Source organism: Spermophilus citellus, assembly GCF_964194105.1.
Source record: "Spermophilus citellus genome assembly, chromosome: 10".
In the NCBI taxonomy this organism is placed as follows: Eukaryota; Metazoa; Chordata; class Mammalia; order Rodentia; family Sciuridae; genus Spermophilus; species Spermophilus citellus.
In genome coordinates this window covers 111,787,336-111,810,059 of record NC_138197.1, presented here as the reverse complement: position 1 = coordinate 111,810,059, position 22,724 = coordinate 111,787,336, and the positions used below count along the sequence as shown (strand labels likewise).

Sequence of the window (22,724 nt, the reverse complement as noted above, 5' to 3'; positions counted from 1 at the left end):
ACATGGCTGCTACCCCAGAGCTGGGAGGAATGAGGCTGGAGGCTGGTTCAGTAGGAGGCTCACTTAAGATCAACAGTCTCGGCCTTCACGGGCACACCCCTGGTTCTGAGTGTCTGGTTAGGTTCCAGAGTTTTTAAGTGGCTCATTCCAAATGCTCCTGACAGTCCAGTGGTTGCTTTAGTGGAGGACTAACTCCTGGAGTGTCCCTGCTGTGTGCCATTTTGTATGACATGGCTCCTGAGAGCCTGGTTTTTATTTATTTATTTTCCCCAGGTTTTTTTTGAGATACAACTGGAAAATAATATTTATTAAAGTTATTTAAGTTTTATAGCATGCTGTTTTGGTTTACAGTATAAAGTTATTACCATAATAAAACTAGCCTATCAGTCACCTCTCATAGTTCCTTTTGTGTGTGTGTGTGGGGAGGGTGTGTGTGATGAGGATACCTAGGATCTCCCTACTCTTTTAGCAGATTTCAGGTACATAAGACATTGTTATAAACTATAATCACCATACCATACATCAGGCCACCAGAACTTATTCATCTTATAACTGAAGATTTCTATCCTTTGGCCAATACCTCTCTATTTTCCCATACACAACCCCTGGCAACCAGTTCTATTTTCAGTTTCTGTGAGTTTAATTTTCTTAGGTTCCACATATAAGTGAGATCTTGCTGTGTTTGTCTTTCTATGCTGGCCTTATTTCACTTAATGTAATGTCTTCTGGGTTCGTCCATGTTGTCACACGACAGGATTTCCTTCCTTTTAAAGACTGGGTCATATTTTATTGTGTCTGTATATCACATTTTCTTTATCTATTCATCTGCTTGATCATTTTTGGTCACACATTCCACCCTTGTGGCTTAAGTATGGTAGGGGGTAGATTCAACTCTTCCAGAATCACAGAGGGTCAGGGGAAAGGAGCAGTTCTCCAGAGAATGGTAACACACGCTTAACCTCTCTAAAATCAGAACACACGAGGGAGCGTGCACTGGGGGCTGAGCCTGGGCTCTGGAGCTGCACTGCCTGGGCTTGATCCTGACTCTGCCACTTGCCAGCTTGTTGGACCTTAAACACATTACCTTCTGTGCCTGGGTTTCCTCAGCTGTAACAGGAACTGTTAATGGTACCCTCTGCTGTGAGCATGAAATAGGCCAAGATACATAAAGCCTGGCACATGGTGCTATCTGTAGGTATGTTATTTATTATTATTGTTAATATCAGAGAAGAATGCATTGGTAAGCATGGAATTTGGAGCTCTCTCCTGGTTTACCTGTCCTGTGACCCTATTTTAAAAGGTTGACATTGCTCTAAGTATTGAAGAAATAAACATTTCAGATTCACCCTTTGTTGGGTAATTCTTTTTCTTTGCCACCTTCCATGTTATTTCAGATGTGAGAGCCTATTTTATTTATCATCAGCCAGTTCCTAACCCCTTGAGAATTTTGTCTTTTAAAATCCACATTCGCATATCTCTGTAGGACATTTGAGGTAATTTTATTTGTTTATTCTTGCTAGAAATGGATGTATTTTCATTAGGCATAAACTGAAAGGAGACTATGTACTTGTAGCTGACGGGACTTGAGCTTCAAAATTGGACAGCCAAAGCCTTCAGATGAGGTCTGAAGATTAGTCCTGATAGTTGCTTATATTGAATATTTCTATTTGTTATGCCATGCCAATTGTTTTATGTGTATTTTTTTCATTGATCTTCAAAGAAGTCTTACTAGATGGCTGTCTTATCCAGTTTACAGAAGAGCAAGTGAATGATCAAGGCAGTTAGGTAAGCTGGCAGAGTTCTTGGAGATAGTGTATGGTAGACCTGTGACTTGGACTCAGGCACTAATGTCTGAGCTTTGACCACTTAATTGATGCTATCATTTAGATCTGGAATGTCTCCCAAAGGCCATGTGTTAAAGGCTGGGTGCTATTGGGAGATGGTGGGAAATTTAATAAGAGGTGTGGACTAGTGGGAGGTCTTCTCTTCATTGAGGGTATGCCATTTAAGAGAATAGTGGGACTCCACTTCTTCCTATTCTTCTCTTGCTTCCTGGCTGCCATGATGTACTCTGCTGCCACAGGCCTAAATGCAACTAACCATGGACTGAAAACTCTGAAATTGTGAATCAAAATAAACCTCCTCTCTTTACAAATTTGTAGTCTCTGGTATTTTGTTATAGCAATGGAAACCTGACTGACATACGTAGTGCTCACATTTGCCATTACAAGATGATGATGGGTGAAAGATAGATTTCAGACTTGAAAAACCAATAAAAAAGAGAGATAATAAAAGTAAAGACCCCGGATGGAAGCTCCGGCCGCGGAGTGATGGTGGCGGCAGCGAACATGGGCCGGACAGGGACCATGGCGGTGCCAGCAGAGGTGGCAGGGGCGGGGCAGCTGGCGGTAGAGGAGGCTGTGGTGTTCAGGGGGCTGTAGGTGGAGGCATGGCTCGGGCCAGCAGCGGGAACGGCAGCGAGGAGGCCTGGGGGGCACTTCAAGCGCCGCAACAGCAGCTTCGAGAGCTGTGCCCAGGAGTGAACCACCAGCCCTACCTCTGTGAGAGTGGTCATTGCTGCGGGGAGACTGGCTGCTGTACCTACTACTATGAACTCTGGTGGTTCTGGCTGCTCTGGACTGTCCTCATCCTCTTTAGCTGCTGTTGCGCCTTCCGCCACCGACGAGCTAAACTCCGGCTGCAACAACAGCAGCGGCAACGTGAGATCAACTTGTTGGCCTACCATGGGGCATGCCATGGGGCTGGCCCTGTCCCTGCCGGTTCACTGCTTGACCTTCGCCTCCTCAGCGCCTTCAAACCCCCTGCCTATGAGGATGTGGTTCACCGCCCAGGCACACCACCACCTCCTTATACTATGGCCCCTGGCCACCCCTTAACTGCTTCCAGTGAATGCACCCGCTGTTCCTCTGCATCCAACTGCCCTGCCCACTGCGAGGGGACAAACGTGGAAGGTGTTTCCTCCCACGAGAGTGCCTCCCCTCATCAGGAGAGTGAGCCTAGGGCAAGGGTCAGCCCAGCCCACACACCTCCCTCTTGCCGCTATGGTCGCCTGACTGGTGACTCGGGTATTGAGCTCTGCCCTTGCCTGATTCCAGTGAGGTTGACCCAATCAGGGAGGTGAGGGCTAGTGCCATCCCACCAGATCTGGAGGACCAGTCCCCTTGTACACTGCCCCCAGACCCCTTGCCACAGGTCTCTCCCATGGGGCTGGCTTCCAGTGAAGGGGACATCCCATAAGTAGTTTTGGGAGGGTGGGTGGACCACTGGCTCATCACAAACAGCCCTGGCCTCAAATTCCTCCTTGGGTCCTCCCTACCCTCCTAGAATCTGCCTGAAGGGGCTGGAGCCCTGAGGAGAGGGGCAGTATTGGGGGACTGTGCTAGTTTTGTCCTCCCCAAAGACATCCGCAGGAGCCTTTGATCTCATTAAAGAGATGTGAACCAAAAAAAAAAAAAATAAATAAATAAAAGTAAAGACAGCAAACCTGCCATGAATAAACAAATATCATCAGTGGATGTTGATAAACAAAAAGTTTTCTTATTATCACAGGAATCCTGATATTAGTTCCCCAACTAAAAAGAATAAAAATACATATACATTATGTATCATCTATATGTTAAAAATAATCCTACATATGAAAAAACACACTGATTCTAATTTAGATACTTTAAAACAGTTATTTTTAAGTATATTTTCTTTTTGTTATTTGGGTGTGTGAAGTCTAGTTACAATATAGCATCATACTTCTCTTTGAATCCACAAATGACCACTGTTTTTAGAAAAGAGGAAAAGAAACCAGTGTCTGAGATGGAAATTTCATCATTTCCTATCTCTTACAGAAAACAACTACCCTGGTTTGCCCAAGCTATGCATGGATGCTTGTAGATTCTCTTTTCTCCAAAGAATGTCTACTATGTTCCAGGCACTGTTGGAAATATAGTGACTAAAACTGACAAGCCCTTTCTAAACTGTACTGTAGCTTAATTCTAGTTGTAGAATATAGGTGATAAAGAACTATATGAGTCAAACATAAAATAAGATATTAAAACCTTAAGAGGGAAGAAAGAAAGTGCTTTGAAGGGCAGGCTGCACTTTAAGATATAAGGGTCAGGGAAAGGCCTCACTGAATAGGTCATATTTGGGAAATATTGGGGTAAGTGAAGGAGGGAACCTTGTGGGCACCTGAGGAAAGTGTTTTAAGTAGAGCCAATAGTACGTGCATAAGTCCAGCTGACTGGAGACGGGTGGTTGGGGAAGAGTAATTGGACATGTGTTCAGAGAGGTAACTGGGGTGAGGAAGGATAAAATCTTGGAAGGACTTTGGCTTTAATTACCCTACATGCCTTGAGCACCTAGAAGGATGGAGGAGGACAGAGTTGGGTGGATTTAGGAGCTCATTTTAGGACACAAGATATCCATTAGTCATCGCAACAGCAATGTTAAGTAAGTAGCTGAGTGTTAATGGTTCTGGGATGCAGATACACACTTAGTGATTAATGTGGATCACATTTAAATCCATGAAATTGAATGAAAGCACAAAGACAGTGTAGACGAGGTTCCAGACTAAATCCTGGGGCACTCCAGGAGTTGGGGGATGAGGATGAAGTAGCAAAGGTGATGTGGAAGAAGTAGTCTATGAGGTAGAGGACAGTCTAGTAGAGGGTGATATCTCAGAAGTCACGTGAAGAAAAACTTTCAACTCTGTCCAAGGCTGCTGATCTGTCCACTCATATGACCAAAAACTGACCACTGGATTTAGCAATGGCCACTAGAGGTCATTGGAGCTGTTACATTACAAGCTGGCTATTGATTAATACCGTCTGTCAGGGTTTTTCTTGGCAAGGTGAACATCATTTATCCAGCTGTATACCCTGTGGCTTAGAATTGACTTTCTCCTACTTTACCATTCCAGCAACATCATCTCCACATACTTGTTTTTGCAGAGGTGCGGTTTTAGAGCTGGGGAATGTGCAGAACCAGTCTTGGACTGTCTGAGTGACACAGGCAGGTTTTTTCCCCATGGTAGAAGGCAATTCCAGAATTCCTAATGCCAGGCCTGTTGTTTTGTCTGGCACATAGGAGATCAGTTCTGGGCAGAGACGGGCTCCTTCCTCATCTCGCCAATACTGTTCTCTCCCTGATGAGCCTGTTGAGCATAGATGGAAAACCACCCTACAGAATGCTTAGGAGTTCTTCAGAACTAGGTTTGGATCTCAGTTCTGCTGCTCACTAGCTGTATGACTTCAGGCAAGCTAATTCATCTCAGTGAACCTCAGTCTCTTCAACTGCCAAATGGGGATAAAGCACCCCATAAAGCTGTGACAGTTGAACTGCCCCTTGCCTCTACAGTACTTTGCACAGGACAGTACATAATGAGAGTTCCATACCTGGGGGCTCTTATGATTATTATATTGGGACCATAGTTTTCAGGGTATTGCTTTTGTTAGAACCATTTAAAAAAAAAAGAATTTTAATTGATGCCATTGCCTGGGGTTTATTTACACAACAGATAGACTAGAGTTACACCCACAAATCTGTTAAGATTTTCCCTGAAGAAGTTACCAGATGTCCTCCCCCCACTTCTAGTTGCTGCTAGTAGGGGAAAAATGCCAACAAAACAACCTAAAACGGCAGACTGCACACTCAGGGCAAATACATAATTTGTTCCCCTTTATCAGCACCGAGAAAACAAAACTGTCAATTTCCCATTCCCCAGTTTGCCATCACTCATGTGGCTCAAGACAGTGGAGGAGGCAGCGTGGTGTGTCAGGTATACCTAAGAACTTCTTATCAGCACGTTCAGTGTTGAGAGACCTTCAGGGTGCTTAGAGGTTACTCTGGCTCTCTAGGACATTTTTATGGTTGCTGCTAGGAATAATTCAGATTTTTTTTCTTCAAATAAATCCACATCAACTCCTTTCAGAATATACTTGGAAAAGTAATTGGTAGTGCTCATTAAGTGGTAATGGGTGGTATGGACCGGCTGTCCTCAAATCAGCATGTGTTTAGAAACTTTTTGACCAACCTGAACTTTTATTAATGTCAGCAAAGCATTTCTTAATTCCAGTCCCCTTTTGGGGGCATGTGGGAGTCAGTGAACTGTTTTCCTGAATAAAAAAGATAAGTATGCTTAAATGATAATTAATAGTATCTTTTATTAATATTCATTCAATAAATACTGGAATGCCATATGTGCCTGACACTAGTAGGCATGGACCAATACGTCTTAATTCATGCTGACCTCTTCTAGTTAGTCTTAGTATTATGTAAATTATCAGAAAAATGAGTTTCCTTCCTATCCCATACCATCAGGTTTTGACCTTCCTTCTGAGAATTTTCCTGCAAATCCGCTGATGTATGTATATATAATTATTATCTTCTTTTGCCTTTCCATACAAATGGGATACTTTATAGAAGGTTCCATCTCTTGCTTTTTAATTCAGTGGTCATTCTTGTTAAGATATTAGCATCAACTGATCTACCCCACTAGTTTTATTATAATTTCATAGCATTCCATTGTATTGATGTACCATAATCTAATTTTCCAGACTTCTAACTTATTTTGACATGGAGATATTACTTTTTACACTACAGAGTTTTTTTCTTAATGAGAATGCGTGGAATGGTTTATTACTATAACCTAATACAGGCGCATAGTGGACTTACAATAGATATTAGCAGAATGGATGAATTGGTTCTTTCTATATTACATGTTGGTTATTTTACATATTATTTTTCTTTATTGATCATGGAAAAATAAAATTCAGCACTAAGAATTATCACATATTCTAGATCAACATAGTCTGTGTTAGTGAGGTTTGTGCCATATCTCATGCATCCCCAGCACCTAATTTATGCCATTGCATACTCAAATAGTATCCCTAGTGAGGACAACATAAATTGTTGTGTTTTAGATGGCTGTTGTTGCCCACCAGCACCAAGAGGAAAATGGTAGCCCTCTTTAGACCAGTATGCTAGCTCATTTCATACTGTGTGGCAGATATTTTAATTTGAATGAATGGTGAAGGCCTTAAACTTAGTTCAGACGCTGGAAACATGGAAACATTAGTCAGAATTGTTCTCAGAAGTCTTTGAGTCTTTAGGGGTATGACTCTGAAGACTCAAGAGATGCTCTTTGAGTGAAGGGGTCTTCTGCTTTCTGTGGCAGGGATTCTCTGTTTCATTTCAGACACACCTGGGTTCAGTCAACAGATGTCTTCCTCAAGGTCATCGGACAATATAGGCATTTTGGAAGATGGCTCAATTTTTACTTGTTTGCCAATCAGTTATCACAGCATCCGGGAGCTTTTGTGGTGTGCCGCAGTCCAGCTGGGCAAAATAACCGAGAGGTGACAAGCAACTTGAAGGTTGAAGTGGGAACTGCTTTATTGCGGGGAAACTGAGCGGGAACTCAAGGTAGCGGGAACTCAAGGTAGCAGGAACCACTTTATTGCGGGACAGCAGAGGTATATATACCTTACTGATTACACACAGCTTGTCTCAATTAGCATCATCTAGATACAGTAGTCAGCCAATAAGGAATCCCCATCATCTTAATGGCTCGGTGGCGTTGCCTCACAAACCACTCCTCCTGGCAAATTGCCAGGTGCCATCTTGACTTGATCGCAGCCCTCAACAGTGGTGGGCAAGGTTCTCTGCTGGCCACCAGCAAGGACACTAAGATGAATATGATGCAGATCGTGGCCTGAGAAAGCTCACAAGTTGCTTGGGGAGACATGGTACTACCTCCAGCGAGGAAGCAATATGGCGTATTCTGGCAGTAAAGAGCAGGGCTCAGACTGCATGGTCTCCCTTTCTGGCTATGATCTTGGCAAGGTAATTGATGTTTTGTGGATTAGTTCCCTCATCTGTGGAATGGGGAAATAGCAGTTATTTACCGCATTGTCATGTGAAGTACGCGACTTAATACATGAAAGGTGCTTGAACAACTCCTGGTATAATGAGCACCTTGTAATGGTTGGCTGCTGTTGGCCTATGGTATAGCCCTACAGAATGAAGAAGGACGGGACAACGATTTCATATTAGGATATGGGGCTGACAAATGCAAGCCTCCATTAAGTGTCATCTTATCTAGTCCTTAGAAAGTCCTAGAAATACATGACTGTGAAGTAAGATACTTTAAAGATGTGATAATGGATGCAGCTTGCCATGAAGCAATTTGAATCTGTATCTGATTCACAAACCTATGCTCCTTCTTCTGACATTTTTAGGCAAATATAGAGGGAAGGAAGGAATCTTTGTTTTTTGGACAGTGAGTGAAGATCAGAGCACTTAAGCTACTTGCCAAAGATTACATGGAGACCCAGATTTCCATAGAGCAAATCCCAGTGTTTGTGGACATTTGAAGGGTTGACGTGTAGAAGGCGTTGGATGGAATATCTTGCTCGAGCAGCAAGCCAGTACCAGTGTCCTGAAGTAGGTCAGCTTGGGCTAAAGATTTTCATGAGGCAATCTTTGTCATGAGGCTGTGCAATACAGAATGGGATGGCAGAGTGTTTCCTGCTAGGATAGAGGAGGCTGGAGGTTTATGGTCCAGAGTTAATTATGGAGGTCCCAGGGGGCCATCAGGGCTCTGGCTCCTGCAGGCTGTTCTCTCCATGGATCCTCAGATGTCACCTTTGTCTTTATAGTACAAAAAGGACTTCTGCCATCTCATCTTTGTGCCAGGCAGTGGGAAGGAAAACAGTGTGACTTCTTCTTCCAGGACTTTCTGGAAGACCTGCCCGGCAGGTCTGGCTACCTGATTGGAGGGGTTGGCTGAGAAATGTGATGTTTTGGTGGGACATTAATGTGCCCAGCTAAAAATCAGATTCTATTACCAAGAAAGGAGAGGATAAGGATGAGTGGAAAAATTTCAGTTTTCTACCCTCTCAAGTATATCTGGTCTCTTTTAGGTAAAGGAACTGAAATTCAGGAAAGACTTGTGACTTGCCCAGTCTTCCAGATTACGGAGGCATAATGGAGACACAAGGTGCTGTCCCTGACACATTTCTTTGTTGTACTTCTGCCCTGAATTTATACCAAGGTCAGGGCTTTGGGCTTAGGGTTCTAAAGGTCTTTCTCATGAAGCAATTTTAACAAATTAGCAGGAACCATTTATGCCTTTGGGGAAGCAGACTGTGGAAGATTTATTTTTTGATTATTAGTCTTTTGTCCTCCAGTGTGTTCCCAATTTATTTTTTCTTTATATCCTGCCATTTTATGAATTCAATATTATACGTCTTTTTAGTCTATTTAGTACCTATTGATCCTTTTGTGTATGCACTGAGGATTGCCCCTGGGCATTCGAATGCTAGTAAAGAATAATTACTGTGCTGGTTAGTAAAAGTGACAACACATGAAACTTTGCCTTGAACAGGGGAATTGAGTGAAGTCTAGATTTGCTTCATTATTCCAGGAAGAAAATACCACTTATTAGAATGCTTCCCATGGAGATGTGTTATTTTCCTATTTTTAAAAATCTTTGATGAAAGTATTATTTAAAAAAAGGAAGTCATTCACTCAACAGTTTTGGGCAATAGAATTGTGATTCCTGCCTTAATATGGTTTACCATTTAGTAGGAAATTTCGGTTACGACTGAATATTAAAAATGCTGTGATGAAATAATTCCAGGTGTTGTAAACACACAATGGGGAGAGACACCTAGCCCTGCATTTGGAGGCAAGGGAATGCTTTCCAAGAAGGGGAATTTCAAACCATGTCCTAAAAATGATAGGAATTAGGAACAAGAAGATTTTTTCTAGGCAGAGGAAGTATCATACATAAAGACAGAGGGACTTAGGAGATGCTGGTACATTTGAGGAACTCAGAGGCATTCTGCTTAGTGAAAGACAATGGACAGGCAATGGACAAAGACTGGTCAGTTGTGGCCAGAGCATGAAAAGCCATATAAACCACGTAAAGGATCCTTAGGGACTGGGATTCTATCATTGGATTAAAATTGGGGAATGACACCTGAGATTTGAACTGTAGAAGGATTTGGAAAGTGGGTGATGGGGAGAGTGTTTCAGCATGTGCAAGTGCCCTGAGGTAGAAAGATTTGGGAATGGACATGGAACCTAAAAGGCTAGTTTGATTGGAATATAATAACTGTGTGAGGAAGAAGGGGCCAGTGAAGACTAGAGACGAGTCTCCATTTTGAATCCTATAGTCTGTTAATGATTTTTTTTTAATCCTAGAAAATCATAACTTTAGCTTCTCTGTAGCAAATGGACTTGGAGCAGGGATGACAAGAGTCGAAAAGAGGAACCAGTCAGGGAGCCGTTCAAAGAGACCTCTTTTTGGACTAAGAGTCAAATGGTAAAACATGGAGAGAAGTAGATCAGTTTATGTAATTTTGAAGAGCTTGTTAGAGGTCAAGGAAGAGGGATTAAAAGGAGAGCAGGTATTTATTTCCATGGTGGTGTTTGGTTTCAGTCATCGGGTCCTGACTCACATGGCTGTCCACAGAACAGGCTGGTCTGGGAGACAGAGAAGGACAGCCTTGGAATGCTCCTGCCTGTGCCCAAATGCTGACAAGATGACTTGTTGGGCCCCTCCAGAGGAGCGCCTTACTGTTGGACAAGAAAGGAAGCGGGGCTTGGTAGGGATCATAAAGCTTGCTTGCTCCTTGAGCTCTAATCCTCCTCCTCCCCTTTCTTCTCTGATTCATTGATCTTGGTCCCAGCCTCTGGAGCCTCGTAGAACAAGCGTAATCACTCTTCACATGACAGATATTCTAAGGCAGCTGACGTGTTAACTGGTCCTCCTCAAGTTCACATCCTTGTTCCTTCAGCCATTCCTCCTGACTTTTATTTTTGAAGCCTTTTGCCAGGCTGTCAGTCACCTTCCTTCAGACACATTCCATTGTGCAATGTCTTTCCTAAAACGTGACAGATTGCTGCTGGTGCTCACCTTGACAACAGAAACGAAGGCCTTCGGAGAAAATGATACCAATCCTTTTTTCAACATTTGTGTTTGCAGTAGTATATACTCAAAGAACAATGTTGAAAAACACAGAAAACATAAGGAAGAAAAATTTAAATTCCTGTAATAATACTACCCATAAATAATTAGCTTAAATTTTGGTTTTGTTTCCCATAGTCTTTTCTATATATGTATTTGTTATTGTCTTAAAAATCAATACAGGTGGACCTTTTGCTTTTATGTTCAACTGTTTTTTATGTTGCTAAAATTTCTAATTGGACTAATTAGGCTGTGGCTCCGTAGCAGAGCACTTGCCTAGCACATGAAGTCCTGGGTTCTATCGTCAGCACCACATGAAAATAAACAAATAAAAACAAAGGCATGCTGTCCATCTACAACTATAAAAATTTTTTTTAAAAAAAGTTCTAATCACTATTATTTTGGTTGACCACTTTCTGATGTAATGAATTGTTTCTAGTTTTTCACTTTTTAAATAACATGCATTTGCACGTACACAACAGCACCTCAGTACACACGTCTTTTTTCTTGTCTCATCTCCTCGGCTGGCGTAGATGCCTCGGGTGGAATTACTGGGTACAGATGTCTTCTGGGTGCTTGGTCCTCTAGGAGGGGTTCACTCATCTCTCCCTTCACTCTCCAACAAGGATAGGTGAACATGTCCATTTCAGTATACCCTGCCCCATTCCAGAAGGATAAGACAAATGGTGACAGGCCCTAAGTATGAGGAGGGCAGGTGTAGGTGAGACCTGGCTTAAGTAGCTTGCATTTTTGAGTGCTGACTCATGTGTCAAGCATTTGCTAAGCCTGTTGCATATATATATATTTTTTATTTTATTGTTGCATATATTTAAATGAAGTACTTCTCATACCAGCCCTAAACATCGCATGCTGCTACAGATAAAGAAATAGGCACTCAGCAAAGTGGCCTGCCAAAGGCCGCAGATAGCTTCAGTGTAAAGATAATTTAGGCATCAGTAACAGGATAGTTGACTAAAATGGGTTTTAATTCTAGGTTTTTGTTTAGTAATCCTTTTTCCTTCATGTGTAATGTAGATACAGAAAAGTGCACACACCTTTAATGGTATTATTTGATGAATTGTCGTAGTTCCCACCTCAGTAGCACCATCCAGTCAAGGAATGGACTATTATCCATGTAAAACATCCTCCAGGTCCCTGCCTGTCAACATCCTTCACCTCCACAAGATGAGCCTTCCTCATTCCTAACATTATAGATCCTGTTTGCCTGTTTTTGAACCTTATGTAAATGAAATTTTTGTGGACATATTCCTTATTAATTTTTCTCCTTTCCCTCAACATTTGATTCTGAGAGTAATTTATTTTGTGTAGCAGTGATTTGTGCACTTTTATTTCTGGAGAGCATTCATCTTGTATGACCACACCACAATTCATCATTTTACTGTTGTTGATGGACTTTTATGTTGTTTCTGGTTTGTGACTCCAGTGAATGGTGCAGTTTGGAACACTTTTGTACAGAAAAAGATAACATGTACTTTAGGCCTGGGATGTGGTTATGTAATTCTCTGTTTTTCTGTGTCTAAAATATTTATTTGAAACTATTTGTGTGTGTGTGTGTGTGTGTGTGTGTGTGTGTGTGTGTGTGACATGTACTGTGTGCTTCCAGAAAGGAACACAGTTGGGATCTCTGCTGAAGGGAAGGGCTGTAGATCTCCACATCAGAAGAAGTCCCTCTTGGAGGGATGCTTGCTTCAGTGAATGGGACATTAACTCTGTTGCTGGCAGCTACCAACAGGAGCAGCTTCAGGAGGAAGAATGTTTCTCTAATTTAATTATGAATCTCAGGGAAGCATGTCATGATCCTCTTCAGCCTGCTGTGCCGAGTGGCAGGATGCCACTGGATGTCTACCAGGTAGAGGAAGGGGCAAGGGAGCGTGTACATCTTTACACTCTGTGACAGAAGCATATCTTCACACACAGAGTCAACTACAGAGATTCAGGTCCCAAATTTGGTCAGACCCCTAAATCATTTATCTCTACCTTTTGAAGATTTCAAGAGCATATTATGAAGTTGGACAGACTGAGGGTATCACAATCCTGCTGTGCCTAGGGCAGTTCCACTTACACCTGTTCTTGTGGTGCCACTGTTAATAACACCTCCTTGGGTCCTAGTAATGTCCTGGCTTTTATGATGAGTTATAAGGTCCCCTACTTAGACATGGTGATTGAGGTTCTGCCACTTAGGTGCATTGTGACCTCAGACAAGTTACTCTGCTTCTCCGAGTTTTGTGTTCCGTACCTGCCACATAGGGTTGTAGTAAATCTTAAATAAGGATGCTATGTACTTAGTTCTGTCTTGGTTCAGAAAAAGGATGCAGACTTCAGACCTTAAGGCCTTTTACATTTTATCTTGGCTACTGTTACCATTGTAACTAGAATTGTCTTCAAGCATGATGATGAATTGTGAATGAGACATCAGAAGCTGGGAAGCTGTACATTTTCTCCATCTTACCCCTAAAAAGAATTTGCTTTACTTCCTAGGATAGGAGGAGTAATTGGCTTTCCTTCAAGGTTGTACTGCAAATGTGGAAGCTGATGACATTTGAATGTGAACTCGCCATTGGTTAAACAGGGTTGGGTTTAAATGCCTTGGTCTGCACTTCAGGGGGTGATAAGGAAATCTTGAGACGGTATTCACTATTATCAGTGGAGTGACCATCCAGTCTGGTTTAGGCCTGTTGCCTTCTGTCAGCCTTTAATAGCATTTCCTTTGCCTCTGAAAGGTCTCCCATTTCAGGTCTGCATAGGACCATCCTGAGATGAGGAGTCAGACCAGAAACAGGGCAAAGATCCATAAGCAGGATATTCCAGATACTATTATATCTGAAATGTGAAATGAATGAAGTATAATTATCTGTGTTAAATATGGATAAAGCTCCAAATAAATGTTGAATGGGAAAGCAAATTGCAGAGGGGTACCTACTGTATAATTCCATTTATGAAAATTTAACTGATTTAAGCAAAGTTAAATCATTTATTGCCTGAGGACACATAGATATTTGATGAAAATATAAAGAAAAGCAAAGGGATGATTAATTCAAAATTCAGATTGGTGGTTATCTGCATGGGGGTGGGGGAGGTCATAGAAAGATGCCTGGCTTCAAAGATGTATTTTATACTATTTCTCAGCTGTGAAATTGGTGTATGAATGTTTCATTATTGTTCTTTTATTTAAAATGTGCCTACATGTTAGGATTCCTTTGGATTTATTGGGCTGTTTTACCAGAAGAAATAAAATAATGTACACAGAGTAAAATAAAAATAAAGCATGATATTGCGTCATGTCAAATTTTACACTTTTACGCTAGTTTGCTCTTTGAGGTGATTGTTCATTGTTGAATGAGTTGAGGGAGAAGGTAGCTAGTTTAAGCTTTGAGGTGATAGACAATTTGCAAGTTAATAGCTTTAAGTCTTTATAATCCTAGTTGTTACAGGCCTTCCTTCTGATGTTATTTCTACTCCTGGTGATGCTGCCTCCACTCTTACCAACCCACCAGTGTTCATGGAGCAAACATTTTCTAATTCCATAATATATATTATGGCTTTTATGTTTCAAAAAAAAAAAAATGCCCTGAGATAGATTCCAGTGTTACCTCCATTTTACCATTAAGGACAGGGAAGCCCTGGGTAGTTAAGAAATCCAGCAGAAAGTATCTGCCTTGGGATTCTGGCCTCCCTGTTCCACCACCACCTCCAGGAGGTAGAGTGCTTAAGTGCTGAGTCCAGCCTAACCCAGACATGGTGGAGGCAAAGGCTGAAGTTTTCAGCATTTTCCGGAAGGCTTTCTACCCCATCATATTTTTGAGGACAACATTTTTTGTCAGGCTCTGCTTGCTCTCAGTAGCCAGCAAGTTTCTGTGGCTCGGTTAACATGGTTGCTGCTCCCTGGTGACCTGTGAGAGCTTTCCAGCCCCTGGGGCAGGCTGTTCCTGCACAGCAGGTTTCTGTCACACCTTGGGGTGCTCTTGACCTGACTGATTTGCACTTAGTTCTTAGAAGTGGTTGGGGGGGGCAGACCTGAACAGTCCTGAGTGACATTTGAACACTTTTTCATTTGAATTCACAGATTTAATATAGTTATCTTAAGAAAATAATGAATATATAACAAAAGAAAAAAGGGAGAGTAGTGCTGCAGAGGGGTGACTGAGCCCAGCGAGATGCTACCGCAGGCAGAGAGGCCTCTGGGTGGAACACAGCTTTGGTGTGTTATGTCACCTCACTGCAGTCCAGTTTCCTGAGCTGTAGGTTAGAGATGGTGCTGCCATGGCAGACTGTCACTTGGCCCAAAGATGACACTCTTTCCTTCCTAATTAAGCCAGGAAGATGTTACTTAAGCTCTGCAAGATGGGCCTTGCCCCTGTCCCTAGGAACTGACAAGTGAGTGCTTTCTGGTCCTGGGGAGGGAAAGGGAAGTCTGTTGGGGGAGAGGTTTTCTTCTATGTTAGGAGGAAGCAGAGAAGCAGCAGCTCTGCCTGTGCGTCTCTCTGCTCCTTTCTTTGAATGCAGCTCTGTTGAAATGCAATGCTCAGGGCTGCTGCAGCCAGTTCATGACTGTGACGGAGGAGAAAAGAAAATCAGAGATGCCAGCCCTGTGTCCTACCATCACCGAGCCTCCTTAGCCTCCCTGGAACTGTCTTTATCTGGATTCCTTGTTATGTAAGGAAAATAGACCCCTATTTATGCATTCTCCTATTAGCCACATTTTCTATTACTTGCAACCAAAAAAAGAAAATGTTTGCATAGTGTTTATTCCTTATTGAGTTTTCGTGAGAACTAGAGAGAAAATATTTCTTAATGTGTTTGGAACACAGTAGATATGTTGTAGTAGTTGTTATCTTTACCATTATATCATCCCCAAGTTTCCTCATGACTGTAGGTATGGGTTGGTGGGAGAGAAGAAATATTGAAGGTTTTGGTCTTTTTCTCTTCCTCTGTACATCCTGCCTCTTCCGAGAGATCATATGAGGTATTGGCGGGGGGGATGGTGTGCCTGAGATAGGGGAGTAGAAAGGAAAAGGGGAGAGTAGGTAATGAAAGGATTAGAGGAAATCAGGTAAGCAGAATTGACTCATGGTTTGAATTTATTTCTCTCACATCTTATTTACCTGAAATGAATTTGATTATCCTGGTCCCTGATATCTGTTTTTTCATAGCCTTAGCATTCATAGCTTGAAAACACTGTTAATGCTTACTCCCTTAAAATCTTTAATGGCTATTCCTTTAAACTGGAGCTCAGGGAATAGTGCTTTTTGACAAACATTTCTGGTAGACTTATTATAATGAAGCAAAGTCTCTATTTTCAGATCCCAATTACCTTTCAATCCAGTTGCTGTCATTAAGCTACGCATGCATTTAGAGTGCTGGAAGTTGGAGAAATGAGTGCATTACCATCAAAGCATGAAAGGCCAGTGCTTTGCATAATCATTGCTGGAATGGTTCCTCGGGTTTGGCATCTGCCACTCTCACCCTGCAGAGCCCTTGTTTGGGATACTGCCTGTGCAGAGTTCTGGTACTGGTTTTAATCATTTTCAAACCCTGATGTGAATCCTTTAGTCTCCTACAGTTGTTTTTTACTTATGGCACAGTTTTGTTTTAAGAGTCCCTATGATGTTTCTACATTTGCCAGAATAATAAGAGGAAGGACACTGTACCCTGGTTGATATCTCTGACTAGTGGGTGGACATTTTGAGCATGACCTCGGGTGGGGAGGGGGAGGGTGTTCTGGCTGGTCTTAAGTTACAGTGCAGTGGAGAAACTGAGCACCTGATCCTCTCCAGAAAGGTGAAGTGAAAAAGTCTTTGATCTCCACAGAGCTTTCTGTGTCCAGGCAAGAGGAAGAATTGGCACGAGAAGACGGGACCAAATGGGTGAAGAGGGAGAGTGGGAATCCATTGTTGGGTCTGCAGGCCAGGAAGGAGGAGCAAACCCAGAGATGCTCCTAAAAATATTTGTCAACAGGTATTGGCAGCACTAGCCCTCAGAACTGCTGTGGGCCACTGTGCTGGGCAGGCCCTGAAGTCTCATCTGGGCCATTCATGGGCCCAGGGAGGGAGAGTAGGGGAGTAGTCTGGGGAAGAGACCGGTTGATAGGGGGTACTGAAGGGACTAGTGGTACAAGAATATTTAAAAATCTTAAAAACTGGCATAACCAGAATGCAGCCTGCTACAAAAAAGCAATTCTGAACCAATCTCTCTGTGTTCCCCCAAATTACATTGTGTGGGAAAAAGGCAGGTGGGGTTTATGCCTGCCTTCTGCCTGGCACATAATAGGAGCTTGATTAATATTTACCAGAGGAAATTAATAAACGAGTGTGCCACCAAATGATGTGTCAGAAATCCTCTCTGTGTGCTAAAACAATAATTAGTTTTCATGAGAACCTTATTGTATTTCTGTAGGTTTGGGATTATGCATATCTTACATGGTTTTCAAAACATAAAACAATGGCAGGAAAGGAAAAGCAATATGTGTCCTTTTAGAGAGGAGAGGATAGTTTTTCCTTTAAATAAAACCAGAAGGAACTATTGAATCTCTTGGTATTTTTCCCTTTGTCCTGTATCTTGTAAAATAATGTATGCAGGAGAAATCAATTGTCTTTACAAAGGAAGCCAGCTCACTGTTTTAAAGGGGCCTGCATAAGATGGCTTGAATTTTCTGTGATAGAGAATTATGAGAAAATGTACTTTTTGTCTGATCAGAAAACATGAATAGAAAATGACAGCAATCACTTCCCAGCCACAGGCTCTGTATCAGGATGAAACGTGGTGTTTGAGTTGTAAGGCAGAATGTCTCCTGGGGATATTGTGAAGATGTGTCAGCTGGCATGGCCAAGTTGAGCAGTGAGTTCTATAATGAATATAAATTTTGCTGTGGCCTTTGAATACCAAATTAGTCCCAGAAAAGAAGTGTTGCCAAAAGAGCCTTGAGTAGTGTGGATAGTTCAGATGAATGTGCTTAGGGGGGGTTAAGCTCTGTGCTATTTCAGTAGACCAGAAAAGGTAATGGAGTTTATGTGACTAACCCTGCACCTTTGTAAAAAGAATTTGAAGTGACTTTCAACAGATGTTCAATAATGATGCTAGGATCTAGAAATTGAAAATCAGGACCAAGAAAAGAAGAGAGTCCTGGTAGCCATGGCAAAAAGGGAAACATAATTAGGTATATAACTCATAAGTTAGGGAAGGTAAGAACATGTCAGTTTCTCAAAAGAAGGCAGAATTTTAAAAAATTCTGTAAATCTTTGTTATTCTGGAGTTTATGAAGTAGTTTTGATCTTTCAGTTTTCTTACTTGCCCTCTGCCGTTTCTTTAACTGTTACAGTTATTTCTTTGCTTCATAGTCTGCTAGTTTTTAGTGCCATCAGGAGATAGAGACAAGGAAAAGGAGGTCAATTCAGAATAGTCAGCTTTGTAACTGATTACAGTTCTGGTAGTCATCTATGGTATGTCATTGTAACTAAGTTCGTGCTATTGAGTAAAAAAATATTTATTGGGCTGGGGTTGTAGCTCAGTGGTAGAGTGCTTGCCTTGCATGCATGAGGCACTGGGTTTGATCCTCAGCACCACATTAAAAAATAAATAAATAAAACAAAGATATTGTGTCCAAAAAAATTTATTCTCTAAGACCACAGAATGGAGAATTACTCATTCTTAAAAGTCCCTTGGACTTTGTGAAAAGCCCATCTAGCTGTGCACTGGGCTGGGGAGTGGAGCCCCTAGCTGGTAGGTCAACATGAAAAAGTGAAAGTTCTCGGGCTGGGTTGTAGCTCAGTGGTAGAGGCTTGCCTAGCATGTGTGAGGCACCGCGTACAAATAAAATAAAGATATTGTGTCCATCTGTAACTTAAAAAGTGAAGGTTCTGTGCTTGGGTTAATCATTAAGTTGGAAGAAGACTGAGGGTATTTTATTCCTGGAGTTCCCAAGCCTGGGAGTAGTTTCAGAATCACCCAGGGGAACTTTTGAAAAGTCCACACTGCCAGGCCCCACCCTGCAATGACTGGATTCTCGATAGTAGTCTCCAGGCATGTGAGTTTTATTGGCTGCTGTTTTGATTTTAAGCATTTTTGGGGGGTGGTGGTGGTGGTGAGTAATCAGCTTTGAAATTGTTGTCTGTCTGCAAAGGGGAAAAAAATCCCTACTCTGCACCATCCTAGTACTGTCAGCCCCTTGTATGGTTCCGAACCCTGGGCTGGAGATAAGTTTCCTGAGTAAGGATGGGAAGGGGGTGGTTCCTAGATGGGTTCTAACCTGTCCAGTCCAGGTCTGGCAAAAAGCCAAACATCACTGTGGAAGAAACTGAGATGCAGCCCTGTGAGATTTTCAGGAAAAGTGAGAGAGAAGTTAGATATAACCCCATGTATGTAGTGTCAGAGAAACGCCATCCACATTGTACATGTTTGCCTTTGGCCTGTTCTGGGGATTACATGCCACTTGTAATAGTAATACGACCACAGACATTTGAGATTTCTTTGTGCTAAACTCTGCATATGACCTGAGCACAGTCACGTGAAGTAACCATTGCGATTTTCCCTGCTAGTGAATGAACAGGCCCTATTTGACTTAAGTGACATGATTCTGAAAATCATGTCACTTAAGAGGTGTCACTTAGAGACAGCCTAGCTGGGTCTGAAGCCCAGGTCAGAACAATCCTTGAATTCAATTTGAATAAAATAAAGTTTTACTCCTGAGCATTTTTTTTTCATTCAGTATTGCATTTTTCCTTCAAAGCCTCAACTCACTTGTCTGTCTGATCAAGTTTGCACAGTACTGGCTTAATGGAAGAGCCTCCATTTATCCATTCATGGATTTCAGACATTCACAGGAAGCTTGCTCTGCTAGTCTCCTGCAAGGCAAAGATAAACAAGGACTCAACTCTCAGGAGGCTCATGGTACAAAGCAGCTGGGCATGGAATGGGCGGATTGTCAGACCTGGGACGTGGCCCACCACTGGAACGGTTGAATCAAGGTTCTGAGATTGAAGGAGGAGATATGTGGGTCAGGAAAAGCCATTGGTGCCTACTACATGTCCCTGCATTCAGGGAACTTCAAGACCTGTGGGAGAAGCTCACACAAAACCTGTCGTGTTACAACTGTATTGGTTGGCCTCGAAAAAGGTGTGTGGTGCTGTTGGCGCTTTAAACACGGAGACCGAAGCTATTCTAGGCTTTAGAAGGTTGCCCCAAGAAAGCCTTGCTTGGGTGCTTAGCATTGATGCCCTGTGTTCAGTTCCCATCACACACAAAAGAAAAAAGAAAGCAAATCATGTTTGAGTTGAAATCTAACAAATGAGTCTGAGTTAAATTTATGTTGACTTTTATAAACATTTATCACTCCAGAGTAAGATGTTTGAACACGGTTTTCTTTGTTTATGTCTGTGTAATGTGTTGCTGTGTTTTGTAGAGTTAAATGCCTATTTTTCTCTTATTGAATATTCTTTAATGAATGCATTTGTGCACAGGGATTTTTTTTTTTAAAGAAAATAGCAAGAAATAGGTTTACTAGATGAAAGGATATAGCCACCTTTACTATTGTAGCCCTTTCTAAAGGTGTGAGGTGACTTTCACATCCTCCTCTTGGAGCCTCTTCAATTTATCGACAGCTCTTTCCATCTCCTTTGTGGCACATCTCTGTCTACAGTTTTCCTGATATTCTTTCAGTCTTTGCAACTAAAGCTCTGAAATTTCTCATAATTAGAACTTAGTGATGTCAGTGATGCCCTCCTTTTAAAATACCCATTTATGACATTTTTAGTTTCTAGCATAATGACTGGTGTTGCTGGGGCTGCTAGTTTTCCCCAACATCCATTTTCTTCAGAAGCCACACATTTAGGTGGGTACATGGCCATTAGGAACAAAGACTACACTGGCCAGTTTCCTTTGCAGCCAGAGGAGGCCAGGTGACTCATTATGGCCCAAACAATGTGACTAGAAGAGTCATTTGGTGGTTCCTGGCATCCTTTAAAAATAAACTCATGTATGTTCTCTGCTCTTTCTTGTTTATACCTTCATTCACCCTGTTCTCTAGATCACAGTAGTGATGCTAAAGCTCTAGCCACCATATTGGATCACAGGAGCAAGGGCCAGACTCTAAGATGTGGAATGGCAAGTTGGAAATCTTTGGGTTCTGTGAAGACTTCATGGACCAGAGCTTGCAAACTTGACAGTGTGTTGCCTGCCTGTGGACTTTCTCATATGAGAGAAATGTGTTTTTATTTTATTTAAATTATTATTTTATATCTATTACAGCCCAAATAATCCTGATTTAAATGTGTTCATGCAAAAAAGACTATATTAATAGTGTGTGTGTGTGTGTGTGTGTGTGTAAACACATTTATTGGACATGAAAATTTCATGGTTAAGTTGAAAGTTGAGATCAAATCAAAGCAAATTGTAAGGTTCAAATACTTCTTTTAATTCCTTTCTTACTATATATCTTTTCTACTTAAAAAAGAAATTATTTTTGTGATAATAGCTTTTTATCAAGCTCTTGTGTGCTTATCTCATTCAATCCTTTATGAATAGTTAAAATTGTTATCACATTTTATAGATTAGAAAATTGAGGCCAGAAAAGATTAACTTGCCAGGGTCACCTATCTAAAGAGTGGTAGAGGTGGACTCTATCCTGGTTCTTCCTGACTCTGGAGCCTAATATCTTTGTGTAGGTGAGCTATTCCCCTTATATGTGCTGTTCTTTCTCCCAGGAACACCTACTGTCTGGACCACCTTTGCCCAGTGACTTCTCTGCACCACTCCATCCACAGCCTTCCTTCACTCTTCCACACTATGCCATAATCCTGCTGCCTTAACAGCACCGTGTGCATCTTCTGTTACAGTGTTTATCACACCTTATTGAATGTGTTGCTTACTTGCCCCCACAACCCCATGGTAAACACAACCCAAAAGGGGGAGTGTGTTTGAGTATTATTATTATATTGTCCAAACCTAGCACAGTGCCTGGTTCATATAGTAAGTGCTTAATAAATATTTGTTGAGTTATTGAATAAACTCCCATATCTATCCAAAATCCATTTCTGCTACTTTTTAGAGCTCTTTTTGGTGTAGGTTATTCTAACCACTATATGTGGTATAACTTATTCTTATCTTGGTGTCAAGTATGTCAGATATGTCTGTAATTTCCAAAGACTTGATTGGGTGGATAGTTTAGTCTTTGGTCATATAGGGCACTTCCTCTTAACTCTCAGCAGGTTGGCTCTGCTGTTAATGACTCCACAGTATGAATAGACTTGCATGCTATTAAGCTGTGGTGATCTTTTACATGCAGTAGAGGGAAAATGAGATTGCTGTAAACAAGCATATGCACGAATTCATTCAGAAAAATGACTATCTGGGTCCCAAACTGCATAATCATTCTCCTTTTATATTTAACAGATGAAACAGAGATTATGAATTTTCATGGAATTGAAAGATGTGCTGCTGTGTCAGAGGAGGCTAAAGCAAGAAACTGGAGCTTTCTGAGATATAGTCAGATTCTGATTGCGTCGTTGTTCAGTCTTCACAGAATTCCCATTCAGAAAGTGTGCAGGTTGAATTTAATTGAACCTTATTCATGGAACAGAAAATATATTCCTCATTTGAAAATTCTCTAGGATGCAAGGTCCTTATTTTAGGTCCCTTTGAATCCTCAGCACTCCCCACGGTTCCTCACATGGTGTAGACCCTCCTCAAATACGAGAGTTAACGGAAGGGTTTTGTTTTCACGTTT

The 22,724-nt window shown here is 41.7% G+C and overlaps 2 protein-coding genes across 2 annotated transcripts in view; both read left to right on the top strand.

Annotated features, from left to right (window-relative positions):
* Positions 1 to 22,724, top strand: part of TMCC3 (transmembrane and coiled-coil domain family 3) — a 215,199-nt gene that overhangs the window by 880 nt on the left and 191,595 nt on the right. The gene's annotated exons all lie outside the window — the stretch shown is intronic.
* LOC308658629 (WW domain-binding protein 1-like) lies at positions 2,308 to 3,466 on the top strand. The gene is given in 2 exon segments (XM_081311449.1): positions 2,308 to 3,104; positions 3,107 to 3,466. Coding segments are annotated over 2 exon segments (807 nt in total). The 5' UTR covers positions 2,308 to 2,449; the 3' UTR covers positions 3,259 to 3,466.